General features: G+C 37.9%; 3 protein-coding genes and 2 long non-coding RNA genes across 5 annotated transcripts in view; 3 read left to right on the top strand and 2 right to left on the bottom strand.

Annotated features, from left to right (window-relative positions):
- On the bottom strand, positions 1–3,061 carry LOC105114764 (receptor-like protein kinase FERONIA). Its single transcript, XM_011011432.1, is given in 2 exon segments — positions 1–1,162; positions 1,165–3,061. Coding segments are annotated over 2 exon segments (2,529 nt in total). The 5' UTR covers positions 2,738–3,061; the 3' UTR covers positions 1–206.
- Positions 3,062–8,492: 5,431 nt separating this feature from the next.
- Positions 8,493–11,096, top strand: LOC105114755 (cytochrome P450 CYP749A22-like). Its single transcript, XM_011011421.1, has 5 exons — positions 8,493–8,865; positions 8,980–9,203; positions 9,441–9,673; positions 9,858–10,236; positions 10,378–11,096. The coding sequence occupies exons 1-5, from the start codon at positions 8,583–8,585 to the stop codon at positions 10,804–10,806; spliced, it is 1,548 nt and encodes a 515-aa protein (XP_011009723.1). The 5' UTR covers positions 8,493–8,582; the 3' UTR covers positions 10,807–11,096.
- A 1,010-nt stretch (positions 11,097–12,106) lies between these two features.
- On the top strand, positions 12,107–13,417 carry LOC105114739 (uncharacterized). The gene is made up of 2 exons (XR_840194.1): positions 12,107–13,074; positions 13,170–13,417. It is a non-coding gene; the product is annotated as an uncharacterized LOC105114739 (long non-coding RNA).
- LOC105114743 (uncharacterized) lies at positions 13,161–14,548 on the bottom strand. Its single transcript, XR_840195.1, has 2 exons — positions 13,839–14,548; positions 13,161–13,372 (listed from the first exon to the last, which is right to left on the bottom strand). It is a non-coding gene; the product is annotated as an uncharacterized LOC105114743 (long non-coding RNA).
- Positions 14,549–14,751: 203 nt separating this feature from the next.
- The window catches only part of LOC105114748 (cytochrome P450 CYP749A22-like), a 2,909-nt gene continuing 448 nt past the window's right edge, over positions 14,752–17,212 (top strand). The window contains exons 1-7 of the mRNA XM_011011410.1: positions 14,752–14,972; positions 15,168–15,288; positions 15,433–15,560; positions 15,661–15,884; positions 16,092–16,324; positions 16,472–16,850; positions 16,970–17,212. The exon at positions 16,970–17,212 is cut by the window's right edge and continues 448 nt beyond it. Of these exons, the coding sequence (XP_011009712.1) occupies positions 14,930–14,972; positions 15,168–15,288; positions 15,433–15,560; positions 15,661–15,884; positions 16,092–16,324; positions 16,472–16,850; positions 16,970–17,212 (1,371 nt within the window). The 5' untranslated portion in view covers positions 14,752–14,929. The remainder of the gene's footprint in view (positions 14,973–15,167; positions 15,289–15,432; positions 15,561–15,660; positions 15,885–16,091; positions 16,325–16,471; positions 16,851–16,969) is intronic.

The raw sequence follows: 17,212 nt of genomic DNA, 5'->3' as shown, positions 1-17,212 counted from the left end.
TGCGAAAAAGAAATGCTTCTGGAAAAGAAAAAGGTAGAAAGGAAATTACCTCCTTACAAATGACAGAACATGATTCTTCGAAGGGATTTAGTTTATGCCAACCTAAATAATACAAGATGACGAGGGACTTTAGTACAGGAACTACATCTAGAGAAAATGCTACCATATATATAGTGGTCTAGGAGTTGAAAATGAACATCAAAGTGTCAACGTCCGGTCGGAACCATAATATCAGAAAACTCCACCCCTGGGTTTGGATCTGAAATATCAAAGCCACTGCAGCGTTGGTTGTCGATCATTATGCCCAAATCACCATTCATTGTCCCATTAGCCTCCCTTTGAACTCTGCTGACCTCTTGCCGGCCAACACCTTCCTGTTGCTGCATTGCGAGCTCCAAGTTCCATAATACATCGCCCATTGTTGGCCTTTCACTTCCCCTATCTTCCAAACATTTCCTTGCTATGCCTGCGAATGTCTTGAAGCAGTCGGGAGCTATCTCACCTTTTAGATATGGATCAATTATCTGATCAAGGGTCCCCATTTGGCAGCAATGTAATGCCCACTCAGCTAAACTCACTTTCTCGTGCTCATCTTCCCCAATTTCTCCCATGGGGATCACAGCAGGCCTAGCACATAGAACCTCAAACAACACCACCCCGAATGAGTACACATCAGATTTTTCAGTTAGTTTTTGACGTCGATAATACTCTGGATCCAGATAGCCAAAACTACCTTTAACAATGGTTGAAACATGTGACTCGGAGTCCGTCATGTTGTTCGGGCCAAGTTTTGATAATCCGAAATCTGAAACTTTTGGCACCCATTTTTCATCCAACAAGATGTTGGTAGTCTTGATGTCACGGTGGATGATAGTATGTTTTGCACCTGTGTGAAGGTAGTGCAGCCCTCGTGCAGCACCAATGCAAATCTTAAGCCTCTGCTTCCATGGAAGTGGAGGTTTCTGTGTCTTGTAGAGATGATCACGTAGCGTGCCTTGAGCCATGTACTCATAAACAAGTATCATTTCCTTTTCCTCAGTGCAGTATCCGATCAAAGATACTAGGTGGCCGTGCCTGAGCTTTGAGAGCATGGAGATTTCAGTTTGGAACTCTTTTAAGCCTTGGTGTGAACTTCGATTGGCACGCTTTATAGCAACGTTGTGATGCCACCATCAATGGATCCCTTGTAGACCGTCCCAAATCCACCGGTGCCAATGAGTAAGCCATCTGCGAAATTATTGGTTGCTGACTTTGTCTCAGCAATTGTAAAAATTCGGCAATAGCCTAATGATTGATCTTGCTTAGAGGATTTTTTCTGCCGATTTGAACGAGAAGAAAATAAACAACAGTGGCCTAGAAATCCTATTGCACAATAAGCAAGCACAAGACCACCGCCTACCCGTGCAACTATCACCACATCATAGCTTTCTGCATCATCTCGTACAGAAAAATGCGGATGAGGTGCAGCTATGACCCCAAATGGATTAGGACCTGCAAGATTGTTAGAGAAGTCAGACAACTTGAAAATTTCTAGCCCATTCAGAATTGGACTTCCATATGTTGCAGATGATCCATCAGTACTTCCCAATGCAATTGATAGTTGCTTTACGCCTTCACCGTAGCTTGAAAAGTTCACAACGTAGTCTCTGTAAATGGGAATTCCAGCCCCATGGCTCCAATTGAAAACATCTGCATGATCCTCAGCAGTTTGATTGTTGATATAAATGCTGAAAACTCTTTGTCCATCTCGATTATTTTTTCTAGAAATCTCACAGAAATGGAGTCTAACAAGGTAATAGAAACCATAATCAACTGGGAACAGCCATCTTGCTCGGTATTTACTTTCTGTTGTATGTAGAATTGTCCTGGCAGAGGTATAAACTTGGAGTGGAGCAGCATATGCAGGTACCAGTAAGCTCGACTTGACTTCAACTTCTGATTCAACAATACTTGTGTTTCCATCGTTACTCATGAAATAATCATCATCCCTGGTCCAGCGACGAAACATGCCAGTATCTTCTAGATCATAGATCACATCTCCTCCTATGTTCATCCGGTGCATCATCTCGAGGGCTGTAGAATTTCCCATGGAATAATGAGAAGGCTTTCCTACAAGCGACAATGGAGCATCTTCTTGTATGTAAAGCTTTGATGGCATTGAGACTATCTCAATCTTGTTGACAAAAGCGTAGGCACCCAAAACCTTTGGCGAGGGTGTGAAAGTGACATTTAATATCTGGCCATCCGTGTTGACACAGAATTCCCTGATAGCATAATCACTATTTGGGAAATATTTAGAATAGGATGACTCTGAAGTAGTTATTAGTGTATACGGACCAACGCTGATGGAGAACAAGGCCTTAGATACGTTTAACCCTGAATATGTGACTGGTTTGAAGTAAAGTCGAAGGAACTTGGGGCCATCAGAGACACTGAATGGCAAGGTGACCTGCTTCCTGAAGCAGCAAGCAGAAATTCTCGGTTTTTCACGGTTGCTAGGATCTATGGCATATACTCTGGAAACATATGAAAAATCAATTTCATATCTTTTGCTATCAGGGAATCCTGCATCGTGTGATGAATCTGACGGAGAACAATCAAATGCAGAGTTGTCAGAGGGAATGTAATATGACGGCTTGTCAGCAGAGGAGGGGAGTGTGCAACAGGCTATGAAGCAGAAAGGAAGAAACGTGATTGGAGCAAGCAACGAGTTTTCATTTCGGTTTTCGGTCTTCATTGACACAATACGGAATTCTAGGCAGTGAACAATGGCTGCTGGACGGTAGGACGTTGAGAAATAGGGGCAGAAAGCTTTTTGGTGCTGCTTTGACAAGTTAGTCTTGCACGATTTTTATAGCGGTTTAATCTCGTAAGAGAGAGAGAGAGAGAGAGGAGGAAATTCTAGTTGGACCTTCGGACATGGTTCCTTTAGTTGCATGATTATGACATGTTGGATAGCGGTGGCAAATCATGGGCCCTACATTTCCTTCTTGACTATCGAAGAGTTTTTTAACCTATAACGTATCTATTGGGAGTTTGAGACGAGGCTCTGGAGGATTTAGGAATTCATATCGTCAAATTGACAAGGTCATTGAATAGTTTTGTTCAATTTTTCGTCCTTGTAAAGAAGGGAGTAGATATTTTTTGGATTATTAGAAAATCAATCTCGATTTTTCAAATCTTTAAAATCTAAATATTAACTTATTTTCATTTAAAACACAAAAAAACTTACATAAGCATTTCAAGATTAAAATTTCAAAATCAAATCAAATTAAAATATAATTTTTTAAATGTTGATAGCATGATTATTGAATTTATCTCTTCAAAAATAGTTTTTTATGATCAGGATGGAGTTGACTAGAAGAATTTTTTTTTTAACGACTTTCTCTTATTTTAATAGTATTAGTATGAATTTAAATATAAAATAGATAAAATTTCATGATTAAAAGGTGAATTGTGAAAACAGTAGGGATCTCTTGGACAATGTAAATTAAAAAAAAAACTAAGTTTTTTCTTTAAAAAAATTCAATTCTTGTTTTTTTAACCGTAACCTATAATTTTACTTCGTAATATTGACTTGCAATTAATGTCATGCAAGAATAATTCCCGTCACATCACGGATGCGAGAGCATGCACAAAAAACCACCACAAAGTAAAAAAAATGCAATTCAAGTACCTGAGAGGTAATAAAACAACAACCATGGATAGTGACGTGAATAATTTAAGGAGTTTTGATGAGCAGCACATTTTAGTTATATATATATATATATATATATATATATAATCTAATTCTAATTTATTTATTTTTAACTTTGATCTAAGTAAATTTTTAGACATTAATACCCCTACAACGATGCTTTCTAAGAAATGGTGGCCAAATGATAAATATTTGGGACTAAGGGGTTTGCTTTCTCTGTAGTCTCAAGTTCGAGTTCTTGGTTATTCATATGATGGCCACTGGAGATTTATATGGTCGTTAATTTCAGGGTCCATGAGATTAGTCATGTTACACGCAAGCTGACCCGGACACCCCGTTAATCTAAACAAAAAAAAGTATACCGTAGACTTTGTAGTGAAATGAATGTGCAATACAGACAGACAAACTGAGAAAAATAAAGAATCCGGATTCATGGGCAGAGTTTGGCTTTTTTATTTTTTTATATTTTGAATGTAGATGCCCCGTGACAATGTAGTTTCTTCTTTGAAATCAGCTGCTAGCCACTCAAATAAATAAATAAATAAATGCTTATTCTTATGATCACCCTCAGAATTAGCTACTTATCTTCACAGCACTGCTCTCTACATTTAGTAAAATTAATTGAATATTTACCAGCAGCTACCGATCGAGTAGGACAAAATTTTACTTTCAGCACTCTTTTACACCTTTTATGGGTCTCGAAGTTCTTGAAAATTCAGCGTGAGCTACAGTGATTCTGACAATTCTCAATGGTTGCCAATGGGACCACGTGATGAGACTAGCAGTTCCGTTCAAGAGGAGGAAAATTACAGCATATATCTAATTATTTTCAATAAAAATATCTTCTTTTCCATACAATCACTCCCTTTTCATTTTTTTTAAAAATAATTTTAAAACACAAAAACAAAAAAGTTTTATTTATAAAGATTTTCATAACAATTAAACTATTATTTATTCTTCCAAAACATACTTCATTTATAATCTAGTCTATGGATCTCACTTATAATAGGAAAATTAAAAATATACTTCAATTTAAAAAGGCTAACTTAGAAATTTCAAATATAGCTGGCAATCAACTCTACCTTCAACGCAGCACTGCTACTTTGATTAAGTTGTTTGGGTGATGGAAGTTTCGAGGCTAATGGCAAGGAGCTGGAAATAAAAATAAACTAGAAACCCCATTGTCTCTTGAAGGGCTAAGTTAAATGGAGGCTTACAAGTGCCCTTAAGATGCGTTAAACTTATCTAAATGCATTTATTAATCTTAATTTCTTGGATTGAGTTAAAAAAATAATTAAAAACCCTATATTTCAAGAAAATTCAATTACATAATTCAAAAAAAAAAATTACTTTATATGATTTTTTTAAAAAAGTTTATAGTAAATTCCATTGCAGAATAGGAAAATAGAGGTTGAGTATGAGCTTTATATGGGTTTTTACAAGTTTCTCTAGCCAGGATTCATTTCCCACTCAATTAGGAAATTACTGCTCATTTCCTAATTCCGAAAGATTATTAATTTTCTTCAATTATGTACTCTGTTCGTAGAACGAATGATGTTCTGTATAAACGAGAATAACTTCACAGCAACTCATAATTAAAGAAGCCATTGATCTTACTTGTAAATGGCCTATGACCTCCACGCGTGAGCGGCAGTCATGGACGAGCAATGGCGTTAATGGAGTTTTCTGGCATGATTAATTGATTTGGTCCTTTAATCATTGAGATTCGGATAACAACTCTTGGCACCAAAAAAAAGGAAAATTATTCTAAACAACTCAACAATTTTACTCGTAGCTTTCTCCTTTTCTTTCCTGAAAATCTTGTGTGTTCGGAACAGGGTTGAATTACCTTAGGCGGTATGGTCCGAAAGCACAATTTGTTGTTACGAAGCCGGAGCTAGTCAAAGAGATACTGAATAACAAGGATAGATCTTACCCGAAAGGAGATGGTCCAGCCTATTTCAAATTGCTGTTAGGAAACAATGGATTCACAACATCAGAAGATGAAAATGGGTAAAGCATCGAAAATTGTCCATTTATGCTTTCAATGCAGAGAACTTGAAAGTAAGCTCCAACAATTGCTCCTATTTTCATCACCAACAGTTTTCATGGTCATAAATAATCTTTAAATGAAAGTGTTGAGATGACGCTGCAAGTTGGAAACAATACGAAGGTAGAGAGATCGAAGTCTACTCCAGGGTGTTAACTTCAGAAGTTGATTACTAGGACCGCCTTTGGTAGCAGTTACCTGGAAGAGAAGAATGTTCTTGACATGTTGATGAAGTTGTCCTTGATAATACAGAGGAATATCTATAAACATGGGTTTCCTGGTATCAGGCAAGTTCCTCATAGCTGAGCGTAGGGTTTAGACATAAGTGCTGGTGGGATGAGTGAAGTTTCATAAACGGAGAACACCATCAACAACTCAGGATAGAAAAACAAAAGTGATTCTCCAGACAAGGTAGTAGTAATACAGATCTTTTAATCGAACACCTCCTCTTTTCAGTTAATCTTCCATTTTCCTTATGCAGTAAACTGTGAGAGGACCGAGGATGAGACAGAATCTGAGGAACTTGTGAGAGGAATACGCTGCTCTGTGATCGAAATAATAAGGAGGAGAAAAAGGTGAAGAGCGGAGAAGCAAATGGATTTGATGATGATTTTCTTGCAGTTCTCATGAATGCATTCCAAGACACTGATGAGAACAAGAGGATTTCATTAGAAGACCTGGTTGATGAGTGCAAGACATTTTACATTGCTATCCACCAATTCATTGTGCCCGGACTATCCTGCTTTTAGCAATCCATCCAGACTGGTAAGAAGAAGCCAAGATATATGGCCAACAAAAACCAAATCCAGATGGCATTGCAAAACCTAAGATTTTAAGGAAATTACGGAATACAATCATCAAATTCTTACCAATGTCTGCAAATTATTTTATAAACCCGTTACCATTTCACTTCAAGCTCTCGCCAGTTTTCCTCTGGTTTTGTTTTTTTCATGTTGTTGAGCATGATTATCAATGAAACTCTTAAGACTATATCCACAGCCACTTGGAATTTTAAGAAAAGTAGAGAGAGAAATTCAACTTGGGAAGTTTACCCTGCCGGCTAACATTAACGTCTGCATCAATGTTATGGCACTTCGCCATGCCCCTCAAATATGGGGAGAAGATGTGCATTTTTCAAGCCAGAGAGGTTCTCAAAAGGAGTTTCTCAAGCTACACAGAACAACGCTGCTGCATTTTTTTCCATTTGGATCAGGGCCCCTAACTTGTGTCGTATTGAAATTTGCCACAACTGAAAGGAAAATTACTCTTTCATTGATTTTGCAGCGATACTACTTTATCCTTTCCCCAACCTAACCCTACGAGGCAGTTACACTTCGTCCTAAAAAAGGAGTTCAGGCAATCCTTCACTCATCACAGAGTTAGTCTTTTGAAAAATGAACATTCAATGCAACAAAGCCGAAACATGGAAGCATTCAGTCTGTAGCAGATAGAGAATTCAACTGAAAATGCCTCCGGGAGAGGAATAGTTCTTGGTGGCTTTGGAGTTCGGAATAATTATGTCAAGTCGAGTCATGCTAGGACTGTGATTAAGGTAAGGGGTTTTTTGGACCTTCACTTCTAGTTCGCTTCAAATTATAGGTACCATAACTTTGTAAAGTTTCATCTGTTGGGTTCTGTGCTTAACCATTATTGCTGGCGCAGTTTGTATGTAAGATAGGTGATCATGTACTCTCCATTGAACTTCAATTAAATTTCAGCCAAAAAAATAGCAGAATTAACATGCCAAGATGACCATGTAAGCGGTTCATTTAGAGATAATAGGCTTATATCGGAGAAATCCATCGATATTTATGAGCTCATAATGCTAAATTCCAAATGGCATCTATTTACAAGGATTCTCGAGTGATACGGTTTATAGCCTAAAGCAACACTCCAGGAAAGGATGTTCAAAAATGGTTTCTTGCCCGCTGCCTGCACATGGTAGGGATTAGCCTGGGCGGTGAAATCAGCAATACCAACATATTCTATCCTTTCGGCTAAAACTGCCTGGCAAATAATCACTTCTAATCTAATTTGCACAGAACTGGTTCAGATTACTGGAGTCCACTATAGTATAGGAGCCACATTATCTGATGACGCCCGTCTCGTTGCTCTGACTGGCTGACTCTCTTACCCATGTTTCCACCTAATCAAGTTCCAGCCTCATGCAGCCGCCTAGCCTGATTTATTCCGTATTCATTTCAATTTGTTGTTGCTGTCTGGTCCCATTTCTTTACTTGGTACAACTGCAAAATCCAAAGTTGCCTCTATGAGGATATTAACAAATTCAGAGCCAACAACAATAATGACAAGTCCTGAAAATGTCTTCCAGGAGGCAAGTTGTCGAGGTATAGATCGTGTGCTGTCCATAATGTTGCTGATGCTCCTTGATTATGTTATGCCATTGGCTCATCAATTTAATGCTCCATAGACCCTTACATAAATTATGCCAAAATTCGTCCTGTGCATAAGTTATAGAAAAACCTTAATTCAGTGTTCTAGTTCTGCATTATTTTTTGTTGATGTGGAGTGAACTATAACAATATTTTCCAAGGTATGCTTTTGCTTTCAGCATCAAACTATTATAAGCCAGATTCAAATAAATTATTCATGTACGTCACTGGCTGATTATACATCGAATCAAAGCTTTTGGGACCATTTATAAATGCTGAGCTAATGAAAGCAATCTTTTGCAGATTATTTAATACTGCTACATTATTGTCTCAAACTTAGATTCCTAACCCTTCAAAAACCTTAAAAACCAAAAAATACTGAAGATTGTTTTAGTGCGTTTAATACCTACTCTTTGAAATTCGTTGTAGAAGAAGCAAGAGAATGGTTTTTCTAGGAAATATGATAATCCTTCTCTTTAGCTCCTTGTGCATATATCTTACCTTTATGCTCGTCAAGGTCCTTCACAAACTATGGTGGACTCCCATTCGCATACAAAATTTCATGGCTTCTCAGGGAATCAGAGGCCCTTCTTACAGGTTCATCCATGGGAGCACAAAAGAAGTTCTGATCATGAAGAAAGAAGCCATGGCCAAACCCATGACCTTATCACATAACATATTTCCCAAAGTTCTGCCTCAAATTTACACATGGATCAACACATATGGTAACAACTTGTTCAATATGATTCAAACTTCAAGAAAACAGCCAACGAAGTATTTTTTTCTCTTTCTTTGTACTTTTCTTTCTAAAATTCATCTTTGTTTTTTGTGGTGAGTAGGGCGGAATTATCTTAGTTGGTATGGTCCTAAAGCACATTTTGTTGTTTCGGAGCCGGAGCTAGTCAAAGAGATACTAAATAACAAAGATAGATCTTATCCAAAAGGAGACATTCCAGCCTATTTTAGATTGCTGTTAGGGAATGGAGTCTCAACATCAGAAGGTGAAAAATGGACAAAACATAGAAAACTGTCCACTTATGCTTTCAATGCAGAGAACTTGAAAGTAAGCTCCCATCATTCATGTTATTACAATCCTTGTCTGTAATCATCTGATGATCACATGTAAACAATCCTCAAACAAAAAACTCCAAAGACACTGGCAGGGTAAAAAATGCTAGCCTATGAAGGGCAAAGAAATTGTACTTGCAAGCAAACCAGAATCTATCAATTCTCATCACACTAACAACTCAATAAGAGAATATCTGGTCAATTGCTGATTGTGTGGAGGGATGATTTTCAGGATATGATTCCAGAAATGATTGCCAGTGTTGAGATGCTGCTAGAAAGGTGGAAACAGAATGAAGGCAGAGAGATCGAGGTCTACCAAGAACTCAGGTTATTGACGTCAGAAATAATTTCCAGGACAGCCTTTGGGAGTAGTTACGTAGAGGGGAAGGACATTTTTGACATGTTGACGAAGTTGTCCCTGATAATACATAGGAATATCTACAAACTTAGGCTTCCTGGCATAAGGTAAGTTCTCATACCTGAAGGTTTTAGGCCTAATTACTAGTAAAATGATAAGCAGAGAACTTCAGAACCTTGGAGACAATAACTATGTGATTTTGTAGAAGATGATGAATATGCTTAATATGGTTATCTTAATCCAAGACTTGTCCTTTTAGTTAGTGTTCTGCCTTTTTATTTATGTTTTCAGTAAGTTCTGGAGGACTCGGGATGAAATAGAATCAGAGAAACTCGTGAAAGGAATACATAACTCTGTGATGGAGATAATAAAGAAGAGAGAAGAAAAGGTGAAGACTGGAGAAGCAGATGGATTTGGGAATGATTTTCTTGGAGTTCTTTTGAATTCATACCATGATGCGGACGAGAAGAAGAGGATTTCAATAGAAGATTTGGTTGACGAGTGCAAGACATTCTACATTGCCGGACAGGAATCCACTAATTCATTGCTTTCCTGGACCATACTGCTTTTAGCAATCCATACAGATTGGCAAGAGGAAGCCAGAAAGGAGGTGTTCAATATATTTGGCCGGCAAAAACCAAATCTAGATGGCATCGCAAAACTTAAGATTGTAAGGAAATTATAAAATCAAATCTCCAGATAAAAACGCGTTTGGTTTTTACCAACATCTGAAAATATTTTCAAAATTACTTGCCAATCATTCCACTTCAAGCTCTAACTAGTTTTTCTTTTCTTTTCGTTTTTCACGTAGTTGACCATGATTATCAATGAAACTCTAAGATTATATCCTCCGGTGCTTGGCCTCATGAGGAAAGTTGAAAGAGAAGTTCAAATTGGGCAGCTTACTCTACCAGCTAACATGAACCTGTACATTGCTAATGCGGCACTTCACCATGACCCTGAAATATGGGGAGAAGACGTGCATCTTTTCAAGCCAGAAAGGTTCTCAGGAGGAGTTGCTAAAGCTACAAACAACATACCTGCTGCATTTTTTCCCTTTGGGTTAGGACCTCGTACTTGTGTGGGTTTGAACTTTGCCACAACTGAAGCAAAAATTACTCTGTCGATGATTTTGCAGAAATACCTCTTCACCCTTTCCCCAACCTATACCCACTCACCATATGAGGCAGTTACGCTCTGTCCACGAAATGGAGTTCAGGTAATCCTTCATTCATTGTGAGTGAAAGCTGTTGCTTGTTGGAAAAACATAATGCAAATATGGACGCCCTTGAAACTGAAGCTTACAGAGAATTCAACTGAAACCTCTTGGACACGAATTGTTCTATCAGCTTTGTAATAAGATGTCAAGCGTAGAAATAAGTATTTTGTACAGCTTTACAATCCGATTGGCCTTAAATTGATAGGGACTATAGCTTGTCAAGTGTCATTTGCTGTATTTGCCTATTGGGTTCTGTAATTTAACCAGCTTTGTTATACAATTTGTGCCATCAGCCAGGTGTTTATGTGTTCTTTTGGAGCTTCAGTAAACTTTTAGTAAAAACAAACAACAGAAAACATTGAATGTAAAATCTTTTACGGGATAAAAACAGAAGTTTCTTGGTGAAATCCATGGATCATAAATTCAAATTCCTCATTGCTATCTAGAAGACTTCTAATTGGTGTAGTTTATGGACTAAAGGTATGTCCAACAAATTCTAATGCATGTCCATGGGCGGACATGCACATTCATATATACAGGCCAGTATGAATAATCGAAGCATGTCTTCAACCACCAAACGTAAGGGATATATCATGTGGGGATACGACAAGCAACACTAACCTATGCAATCCTGATTAGACAGAAACTTCCAGGCAAACAATCAATCTTGTATCAAACTTGTGTGATTTTTTTTTCTATGTTAATGACATTGTCCATGATGCCTATTTTATTAGAAGGCCAGTTTGTCTGATTTGACAAAATTCCGAAGCTTCAAACACTATTCTGTAATTCACTGATATAAAAAATTCTGAAAGACCTAAACCTGAAAATACTCGATAAATCATGGCAGTGGTGGCCATGCGAACAACGATAATCTTAAAAGCTGTGTATGCCTCTACATTCCTTCGCTTCTCATCAAGTTCATGAACCTAGTATGGTGGACTCCAATCTGCATAAATTCTAGCTTGCATGCGCAAGGAGTAAGAGGCCCTTCTTACAGATTCCTTCAGGTAAATTTTAAAGGGGTCTTCAACTTAAGAGATGGAATTATGCCATCAACCATTCCCTAGAGTTCAACCTCACATTTATTTGTGAATCTTTACATGGTAACTGTTATAACTATTAACCATATATATATGATTGTTAAAATTTAAAACTCCTTGATTGAAAGCTTCTTGCATGCAAATAACTAATTTTGTTAACCATGTAAATATGGTTTGTAAAGAGAATTTCATGGATAGGTAGTGAAGCACAATTGGTAGTTCCTGAACATGAACAGATTAAAGAGATATTGAACAATAGAGATGGAAATTACCTCAAAACTGAGCCCAGACCTTGTAAACGCAGCTGTTTGGGGATGGACTTGTGACAACTAGAGGTGAAAAACGGTTTAAGCTGCGTCAATTGGTCAATCAGGTTTTCCATGGAGAGAGCTTGAAAGTAGTTTCTTGAATTTGTTACTGTGGATAGTTGCTTCTCAAGTGTCCATCAAACATATTTACCTAGTTTTATGTTAACATTCATACACTCATGCAAAGGTGTCAATTATTCAACAGTTTAATAGTTTATTTTAACAACTAGAGGTGAAATTTAGGTATGTCGAAGAGCTTCTTCTAATAACTGACAATATTTTTGTTCTTTATAGGAAACGATTCCAAAATTGATTTCGAGTGTGGAGGTGATGCTTGAAAGACGGAAAAATCATGACGATAGGGAGATTGCGGTATTCCAGGACCTTATAGTTTTGACATCGGAAATAATTTCCAGGACAGCTTTTGGATGCAGAAACCTTCATAAAATAAGAATTCCTGGAATCAGGTGAAGCTTATTGTCTCTCCAATTATTCTATAGACAAATTGGGCTGCATCTTTCACACGTTTACTTTTTATTGTTGTATGCAGAAAATACTTTAAGACACGATGATATTGAAGCAGAGAAACTTGACCTAAGGATAATAAAAAGCATTATAAAGATGATAAAGAAAAGAGAGGAGGGGGAAATGACAGGTGGAATGGATGGTTATAAAGTGACTTTCATGGACAACAAGTGAAGGCCAAGTGCACTTCTTGTCTCGTGTCCTGCATGCAATTTATAAACTCTCGCACTCATCAATCAAGTCATCTATTGTTAATCAGCTCGCCTTGTCAGAACAGCGATGCAAGCAGACTGCCTGGACTGTTTTACTGTTAGCAATGCAAGCACACTGGCAGGAAAAAAGTATGGAACGAGGTCCTTGAATTGTTTGGCCAGCAGAATCCAAGTCCACGAGGCATCTCAAGATTGAAGACTGTGAGCGAAAAGCTGAAAACCACTACAGATTCTGATGTAAACAACTATTTAACTTGTATGTTCAATGCACTCAACTATTTTTTTTTCTTTCCTAGTAGATGAGCATGGTTATCAACGAATCTCTAAGGCTAAACCCCCCAAATATGGAGGTCCATGCTCCATCTCTAGCTCTTCATCGTGACCTTCAAATATAATGAAACAAAGATTGCACACTCAATGGTTCTTCTGCCTATCACCTAAATAAGTCCAGGAACCGGTTCTCCTTCTTGCAATGTCCCCTCAACATGGACTTCGACTCCTGATCCAGGCAGTGTGAAAACAAAAAAAAAAAAAAAAAAAAAGAGTTGAAGATTAAGATTTTCACAACAATCGTTCATTTCATAGACTAGAGTATTACCTGTAATCTCTTCTGAGGATACTGTTATGTTTGTAAATGATGCATTCTAGCCCATAATTTAAAAGTATTATTACCATACATTAAATCTATTAAATTCATTATTTTCATCATTTTATTCAAATTCAACAGTACTGGCATGCTAACTCACCCAAAAGTAAAATAAAGAAAAAGTGTTGTGGTTGATGACTTGATACACATACAATAAAACAACTAGTAAATCATGGTCTGTAATGTATCAAAAGATTGTTAGGATATAAGGCTTTATTTATTTGAAACAGCAGCCAGAAAAATCAATAATTAGATTGCTAAAGAGTGGAAACCAGAGGCCAAATTCACAATTGATCAACAAGATGCAACTTATACTGACCTTGCACACTTATCTACCCCAGAAGCCCATCCCACTGCTCTGAATCCATTAACCATGTCCGGTCATAAAATAATCCGCCCTCATACAGCTTGCTAATGTTGACCCTAATTCATTTCTGAAATTCCGGTGGAGAAGCGGTGACGATGCATTGCTGTTTAGAAGAAGCATCGAATAACATTGACAAGGATGAAAAACAATGGGGCCGAGGTGGTAGTAGAAGTTTCTCTTATGGGCCTAGCATATAGTAGTGTAGCCCAAGTGGGTTTGAATAAAAGATCTGGAAAAAGCTCGTATGACCCAGGCCCAGTAATCAATTAGAATCAGAGTAACTAAATCAAGATGAGAGGGTAGCTTACAGAGATTTCAATTGAAAATGCCTGGTGGTCAAGATTTGTTCTTAGCAGCTTTGGGAACAAGGATGACAAGCAGAGGATGATAAAATATTCTTGATTGAAAGAGACGTATAGTTTTGTCTGTGCAGTCTGATTTTCTGTAGATTGACAGGAACTGTAGCTTGTCAAGTGTCATTCGTTGTATGTTGGTTTTTGGATTCCGTGATTTAACCAGTTCTGTAAAACTCTGTGCCCTCGTCTAGGTGTTCTTGTCTTCCGTTTGGCGGCAACACAACACAGAAAATATCGAAACAGACCCATGTCATGGCCTGGGTAGGATAAAAAACAAACCAGGTTGGTGAAACCCAACGCTCACAAATTCAAATTCTAATCTGTGTCCGTTTCTGTATGTACATGTATTCCTCCTGTGTAAATGTCAGCATGCACGACTCAATTATTGTAGTATGTGGCATAGGGGTATTATTGGAAATTACCAATACCTTATGAACCGACAGTGTTGACTACGAGTTCTTCCTTGTTTCGTCTCATTTGAATATTCATCTTTATTGCAACACAAAAACTGAAAGGGATATGCTGTGGTTTATTACAATGCCAGTCTGTCTGAAATCTGAATCGACAAAATTCTCAAGTTTCTACTACTGTAATTCGATGATCATCGTTGTATAACAAGTTCCTAAAATACACTTTATGCCACCAAGCACAAGCTGAAGATTTTCTAAACTGATCAATATATAAAACATGGCTGTGGTGGCAGCCATGGGAACCGCCATAATCTTTTTTTTTTTTATTTTTTTTTATTTTACGTGGGGTGTCCGGGCCAGCTTACGCGCACCACGACTAATCCCCACGGCTCACTGAACATCCTGCAAGTCCAGTGAGCAGGTAAGGCACCGCGGGGGTGACAGGCGTGCATGGTGAGGTTCGAACCCAGGTACGGAGGAAGAGGACAAACCCCTCCCACCGCTAAGCTAGAACCTCACTTGCGTGTGCCTATTCCTTCTTTTGCTTTTCATCAACTTCTTTAACAAAGTGTGGTGGACCCAAATTCGCATACAATCTGCCTTGCATTCACAAGGAGTGAAAGGCCCTTCTTACAGATTCCTTCATGGAAACTTCCTTTCATGTTGCGTGTGCCTATTCCTTCTTTTGCTTTTCATCAACTTCTTTAACAAAGTGTGGTGGACCCAAATTCGCATACAATCTGCCTTGCATTCACAAGGAGTGAAAGGCCCTTCTTACAGATTCCTTCATGGAAACTTGAAAGAGATCATCAACTTGAGAAAAGAGGCTATGAGCGGTCCCACGGAATTATGCCATCAATCCTTCTCTAGAATTCAACCGCATGTTTATTTATGGAGCAAGCTGCATGGTAACTATTAAACATATGCTAGTTGAAATTTCGAAACCCTCTTCTTGATGGAAATCTTGTTAGATTGAAATCACTAAATATACCGGCCATATTGGTGCAGGGAAGAATTTCTTTTGGTGGAAAGGTAGTCAAGCACAATTGGTAGTCTATGAAACAGAACAGATTAAAGTAGTCTTGAATAATAAAGATGGAAATTACCTCAAACCTGAGGTGCAACCTTATTTAAAGAAGCTCTTTGGGGATGGACTTGTGACAACCAGAGGTGAAAAATGGTTTAAGCTGCGCAAAGTGGCCAATCATGCTTTCCATGGAGAGAGTTTGAAAGTAATTCTTGTATTGTTCTTTTATTTCATTTTGTTGCTTCCGAGTGTCCATCAAACATATTTACGCGGTTGTATATTAAAATGTATATACATATGGATGAAGAGATGATAATTGTCTGAACATTTAAATACTTCATTTGAACAAACAAATGGTGTCATTTAGGCATGTTGAGCTTCTTCGAACAGCTGATAATATTCTTTATAATAGGATATGATTCCGGAAATGGTTTCGAGCGTGGAGATGATGCTTGGGAGATGGAAAGATCATCGAGGCAAGGAGATTGAAGTATTCCAAGACTTCAAGGTCTTAACATCAGAAATAATTTCCAGGACAGCTTTTGGAAGCAGCTACTTGGAAGGGCAGCAGATATTTGAAATATTGACGAGGATGGTTCTCATTTTCTCCAAAAACCTTTTTAGGATGAGAATTCCTGGAATTGGGTTAGCGAACTTCTCTCCTTGATCTCCAATTATTCAATATACAGATTGGAACAGGCACCCCATAGTCCATACAAGTGTCAGGTTGTATATCATGTAACTGTTTCCACATGCTTATTCTTTTACCCCTACCACTTTCTGTTGTTGCAGAAAACTTGTTAAGACACAAGATGATATTCAATCAGAAAAACTTGGCCAAATCATAAGAAACAGTGTCATAAAGATGATAAAGAAAAGAGAGGAGGCGGCAATGGCAGGTGAGATAGATGGTTATGGAAGTGATTTTCTTGGACAACTAGTGAAGGTTTATCGCAGTGCTGATATGACAAGCCGGATAACAATAGATGACTTGATTGATGAGTGCAAGAACTTTTACATTGCTGGACATGAGACAACAACAAGTGCTCTTACATGGATTGTTCTAATGCTAGCAACTCATGCAGATTGGCAGGAAAAAGTAAGGAATGAGATCCTTGAATTGTTTGGCCAACAGAATCCAGGTCTAGAAGGCATTTCAAGATTGAAGACTGTAAGTGAAATCAATATATATAGTCTGGAGTCTAATGAAATTTATCAACAATTGTTTGCTATTTGGTTATGCTCAAACTATAATCTGATTAATTTTGTTTTTAATTTATTGCCTTGTAGATGAGCATGGTTATCAATGAATCTCTAAGGTTATATCCCCCTGTCGTCGGTCTCCTACGTGAAGTAAAAAAAGGAACAAAATTGGGAAATCTAATCATTCCAGAAAAGATGGAGGTCCATGTTCCCTCTCTAGCTCTCCATCATGACCCTCAAATATGGGGAGATGATGTTCACCTTTTCAAGCCTGATAGATTTGCAGAAGGGGTGGCTAAAGCTACTAAAAATAACATTGCTGCATTCCTG

The sequence above is a fragment of the Populus euphratica genome, unplaced genomic scaffold, assembly GCF_000495115.2.
Source record: "Populus euphratica unplaced genomic scaffold, PopEup_1.0 scaffold5.1, whole genome shotgun sequence".
In the NCBI taxonomy this organism is placed as follows: domain Eukaryota; kingdom Viridiplantae; phylum Streptophyta; class Magnoliopsida; order Malpighiales; family Salicaceae; genus Populus; species Populus euphratica.
This window is presented reverse-complemented; position numbering and strand designations above follow the sequence as displayed.

Coding starts and splice junctions, on each gene's coding strand:
- LOC105114755 (XM_011011421.1), top strand. CDS start 8,583: ATGGTTTTTCTAGGAAATATGATAATCCTTCTCTTTAGCTCCTTGTGC. Junction 9,674..9,857: donor CTTAGGCTTCCTGGCATAAG/GTAAGTTCTCAT, acceptor TTATGTTTTCAG/TAAGTTCTGGAGGACTCGGG. Junction 10,237..10,377: donor GCATCGCAAAACTTAAGATT/GTAAGGAAATTA, acceptor TTTTTCACGTAG/TTGACCATGATTATCAATGA.